This window comes from Chrysochloris asiatica, unplaced genomic scaffold, assembly GCF_000296735.1.
Source record: "Chrysochloris asiatica unplaced genomic scaffold, ChrAsi1.0 scaffold00042, whole genome shotgun sequence".
Taxonomy (NCBI): Eukaryota; Metazoa; Chordata; class Mammalia; order Afrosoricida; family Chrysochloridae; genus Chrysochloris; species Chrysochloris asiatica.
The window spans coordinates 9,927,075-9,932,574 of NW_006408560.1; the positions used below are offsets into that span (position 1 = coordinate 9,927,075).

At 47.9% G+C, this 5,500-nt stretch overlaps 1 protein-coding gene across 1 annotated transcript; it reads right to left on the minus strand.

Moving 5' to 3' along the window:
• Window positions 1–1,236: 1,236 nt before the first annotated feature.
• CRNN (cornulin) lies at window positions 1,237–4,604 on the minus strand. Its single transcript, XM_006861444.1, has 4 exons — window positions 4,467–4,604; window positions 2,652–3,189; window positions 1,953–2,330; window positions 1,237–1,625 (listed from the first exon to the last, which is right to left on the minus strand). The coding sequence occupies exons 1-4, from the start codon at window positions 4,602–4,604 to the stop codon at window positions 1,237–1,239; spliced, it is 1,443 nt and encodes a 480-aa protein (XP_006861506.1).
• Window positions 4,605–5,500: the final 896 nt, after the last annotated feature.

Below are 5,500 nucleotides of genomic sequence, written 5' to 3' on the forward strand. Positions count from 1 at the left end.
TCACTCACTCTTATACCTTTATCAGTTTCTTATACTTTTCTTTGTAGTATTTGTCAGTGTCTTTCTAGCTTTTCAAGTTGCATAGTTAATTATTTTTTATTGATATGTAATTAATGCTATGAATTTTCCTTAGAGCTTTCATATAGCTGTGTTTACATATATGGAGTCCTGGTGTGGTGCTGTGGGTTAATGCGCTGGACTGCAAAGTCAGTTTGAACTACAAGGTCAGTGGTTCAAAGTCACCAGCTGCTCCTCGGAAACCCTAAACAGGGTCACTCTGGGTCAGAATCGACTCACTGGCACTTAACAGTAACAGTAACAAGTTATTGTATTGTTGTTGTTGTTGTTGTTAAGTGCCGTCGAGTCGGTTCCGACCCATAGCGACCCTGTACAGGGTTTCCGAGGGTGTAAATCTTTACGGGAGTAGAAAGCGGCTGGTGGGCTTGAACTGCTGACCTTGTGGTTCCCAGTCCAGTGCTGATCTTACAGTGCCACACCAGTAGTCTATGCCAGTCCTGGTGGTGGTGGTAGTGTACCGTGAAGTTGGTTCTGACTCATAGGGACCCTGTGTAGGGTTTCCGAGGCTGTAAGTCTTTACAGGAGCAGAAAGCCTTATCTTTCTCCTAAGGAGGCGGGTAGTTTCAAACTGCTGACCTTGAGGTTAGCAGCCTGACTCGTGCTCTGTAAAGACCATTACAAAAAAGCATCTTCTGAATGAAATCTCTCCTGACCCATCTCTGCCAAGTATTAAGCATGTGTCCTTCTTTCTTTGACCCTTTATAATCTATTACAGTATTTTCTAAACCAGACATTCTCCAAAAGTAGGGACCATGCTTAGATCATCATCATAACTGAACAGCTCTTAGCCCAACATGTCTATAGAAGATGAATCAATGGAGCCCCTAGGCTAGTTGCTCAGGAAGTTTTATTGATACATTAGGAGAGATGGGGCAACAGACAGACAGCAGAGATCAAAATAGCTCTGAAAACTTTCAAAGCAGAGGAGAATTCAACTTATAGCTTATAGCTCCTGAGAAGGTCTTCACAGGAAAACAGGTAAAAGACACCACTTTATGACTGAAAACACCTTACAGAAGTGGTCTCACTGAGAAAGATCTAAAAGGGAATCACTATGATAAAAGCTGATGTCCAAGGATGGGCCAACTGGCCTGGGCAAGCAGCCTCTTTCCATCTGTCTTCTTTAGGGACTGGGTGTTGGACTCCCGGAACAGGCAGTTATGGCTTAGTGCTTTTGAAGTAGGAATACAGCCCCCTGGCTGTGATGCCTCTTCTCCCCTCTGGCTGGAGTGCCTCTCTGCCCTGAGCTGAAGAAGTGCTGGTTTGCAGACTGTTCTGGGCCTGACTTTGGATCACCGTCTCCCTTGTGTGGTCATCAACCCACTCCTCATGCACCACAGTGGACTCTGTGGAGTGGGGCTGCTCCTCTGCCTCTCCTCCGGTCACACTGCACCTAGGGTGCATGCTGCTCCAGCCCTGACTGCCTGTCTGAGTGCTTGCCCCATATTGGACCTGTCCTGCCTCATTGGTGTTCACTTGTGTCCATCCTTGGCCACTGCCTAACTGTGTCTGGCTCTGTCCTTGTTCTCTACCCCCTATATGACTTCCTATTTGGTTCCTGACTTGCTCCATGGTCTGGGGGTGCATCTGGGTTTGTGACCCTGCCTGGGTTGGAGTGGGTCCTCCTATTGTTACCTGGCCAGTCTGGCTCCTGTCCTGACCATGGAGTTCAGTCCCTTGGGTCTGGCCACAGGTGGACTGCTGTGATTGGGTACCAGTGCTCCCAGTCTGACATGAGATCTGGGTTTGCATTTGGGTGTCTGACCCTCTTTGTGTCTGAGCATGCCCCCCTGTCACCATTTGACTAGCTTGGCTCCTGTCCTGACCATGGGTCACTCTGGTCTGGACACAGGTGGACTCCCGTGACTGAGTGCTGGTGTTTCCTGTCTGATGGTTCCTGTCTTGCTCCACAGTCTGGGTTTGTGAGCCTGTCTGTGTCTGACCATGTCCCCCTGTCACAGTTTGACTAGTTTGGTTCCTGTCCTGACCATGGGTCACTCTGGTCTGGCCATAGGTGGACTCCCGTGACTGTGTGCTGGTAGTTCCTGTCTGATGGTTCCTGTCTTGCTCCACAGTCTGGGTTTGTGAGCCTGTCTGTGTCTGACCATGCCCCCCTGTCACCACTTGTCCAGTTTGGCTCCTGTCCTGACTGTGGGTTACTTTGGTCTGGCCATGGGTAGACTCCCGTGACTGTGTGCTGGTGGTTCCTGTCTGATGGTTCCTGTCTTGCTCCACAGTCTGGGTTTGTGAGCCTGTCTGTGTCTGACCATGCCCCCCTGTCACCACTTGTCCAGTCTGGCTCCTGTCCTGACTGTGGGTTACTTTGGTCTGGCCATGGGTGGACTCCCGTGACTGTGTGCTGGTGTTTCCTGTCTGACAGCCCCTGTCTTGCTCCACAGTCTGGGTTTGTGAACCTGTCTGTGTCTGAGTATGCCCCTCTGTCACCACTTGTCCAGTCTGGCTCCTTTCCTGACCAGAGGTCCCTCTCATCTGGCCACGGGTGGACTCCCGTGAATGGGTACCAGAGCTCCCCGTCTGATGGCTCCTATCCTGACCTGAGATTTCAGTGGCACCTGTCTGGGTCTGAGTTTGAGTTCCTGTCACAGTCTCACTGGTATGATGGGCTCTGTCCTGTCCCCTGGTCTGGGACTGTTTCTCTGACTGTCCCCCTCTGGATTGATAACTCTTGTCTTCTGTTGTCTGGGTCCTCTCTGAGTGCCCCGTCTCTTGTTTTTGGTGGCTTGTGTTCTCCTGTCTCTGGAGCTCAGCCTGCCTGTCATGGTGACTGGCCTGAGTGGAGCTGGTGTCCTGTTCTGTGGAAGCCTGCTCTCTTTGCCCATGGCTGCTCTTCTCATGTTGCTGACCTCTCTGAGCCCCTCCCACTTCACTGTCACTTCTCTGTCCCTCTCTCAGTTCTTGTGAGGCTCCAGTGTGGTGGCTTCCGGACTCCTGATATCCACAAGCTCCCTCAGGACTCTCACTTAGGGTCTTGAAATAGGCCTGGGCAACCTTAAACACCAGTACCAGGAATTCCTTGAAATCCACAGTCCCTGTTTCATCCTCATCCAGCAGACGTAGGACTTCATCCACAGTGCTGGGGTCATGGGGCTTCTGAGGAGAAAATGAAACTAAGTCAGCATCCCTCCCCGAAGGAAGGCCTGCTCCACTCAGCTCCAGGCCTATCAGACTCTGGAGAAAGGGAACTTGACTCCCTCCAGCCCCACCACATTCTGCACATATGCTGCTATATCAGTACCAACAATGATAGCTTTTGGCTTTGTTTTGTTTTGAAGGCTTGTCTCTCTCTTCCTCAAAGGTAGTTTGTTCTCACTGAGTTGATTCTGACTCATGGTGGTCTCATGTATGCAGGGTAGAACTGTCCCCATAAGGTTTTCAAGGCTGTGACCTTTCAGAAGCAGATTGTCAGACCTGTCTTCCAAGGGTCTTTGGGTGGGTTTGACCCATCAGTCTTTCTACTAGTAGTTGAGTCATCCTACCATAAGGATGTCAGTAAACTCATTCTCCAGTTTGTACCTAAACCTTTTTATTTTGTATGCTCTGTGTCGGGCACAGTTTCTGGCCTACAATAAATATTCACTGAAGAATGAGGAAATACTTGCACTCACAGTAGTTGAGTGCCCCTGGGACTGAGGCACTATTCTCTCCAGTAAGCCAGATTCAAAAAGAAGCAATGTGATGACGTGGTCCCATGGCAATGCTGTGGGGTCGGCCCTGAGACTCAGCTGTCTTCCCCAGCATAGGACAGGGATCCCCTTTTGTAGGGTTGCCTGGAGCATGCAGAGGCAGCACCCTGATACCCATGTATCCCTGTCACCAAGGCCTTCATCTCCCTGGTTGCTTTAGATGAGAACTCAAGACAGGGAAAATCAGGGCACAACATAGGCCCTGGTGCAAGTGTACCACTGAGCATCCTGTTCTTCAAAACATAATTTCTCATGTGTTCAATCAACTAATACTTTTCAGTAGCTTCTATAGGCAAGGCACAGAACTGTGCTTCACATGAGTGCATATTAATGGTTGATCACATTTCGGATAGACTTGGGAAAGGCTTACTGGATCTGATTTTAAAAACAGCAACTATTTCCATTTCCAGAACATTCAAAGGTTCTGTTCCTCCCTGAGCTCTCCCTTGAGAGCCCTTTTACCTGTCTTCAAGTCAGAATTAATTGAAGTAAAGATATTTTTCTAAAGGCCAAGCCCTACCAACCTCTATGACCTCCTCATGCTCCTTGGTCTTCTTTGCCTTTTCCTATAGACAGGACTTAGCTTTAGCTGCTGCCTGCTCAGATTCATGAGGCAAAATGTCTGCAGGCGAACACATCCTCTCTCCTATTCTGCCGTTTCCCACCCAGGTCAGCACATATTACCACGATGACATCAGCAAACTCATTCTCCAAAAGCTTCTTCAGCTCCCCTCGGGTCAACGACTTGCAGTTGCCCTCCGTCTTGGCATAACGACCAAAGGCTTCAATGATCCCATTAATGTTCCGAAGTAACTGAGGCATGCTTGAAACCAAACTGGGAAAAGATGAAAAGCCCCCTTGGGGGCACCATATGAGCCTCAGCTGTTTTCTGGAGAGCATTTATGCTTTCTTACATATTCAGCTCTATTTTTGGTCTGTGTCCCCCTTTTCCTTTTCTACTTAACGTATTGTGTGCATGGAAAGGAGGAGTGACTAGAAGCAGGCTCCTGAGTCAAGACTGAAATGCTGCCCTCACCATCTACTTGTCCTGTGAGATTACATCAGTTACTTTGCCTCTCTGTAACTCTGTTTTCTCATCGTGGAATGAAGGTAATGCTCTAAACCAGTTATCATTGAGTAGATGCTGACTTGTGATGACCCCATGTGTTTCAGAGTAGAATGATGCTCTATAGGGATATAAATGAATGTGATCTTTGGGGAGCAAATAACCAGGGGTTAGAACTACCAACCTTTTGGTTAGTAGCTGAATACAAAACCTTTTGTGCCACTCAGGTATTCTGAAGGTAATATTAGTACCTACTTACTAGGTTTATTGCAAGAACTAAAAGAGATAATAGATTTAAAATGTTTGGCAGAGTGCCTGGCTCATACTAAGTACTAGCTATTATATATTGTTACCATACTATTATACAAATAAACACAGATATAATTTGTGTGCACTGTATACACTTTACTGCTTACAAAGCACTTTTGTGTGCATCATTCTTGTAATCCTTATTATCTCTGCTTTTTTTCATAGGCAAGGAAACAAGTTCAGAGAAGTTAGGCAATTTGCCCATGGCCACATAGAGTCCATATCTCCTGAACTTGAATACCTGAGTTTTCTGTGCCTATCAGATGACTGCTAGAGTCACTGCTTGAGAGACCAACAGGTAGTAAGTACGTATGTGAGTCAACCTCTGACTCAGGTGGGAGCC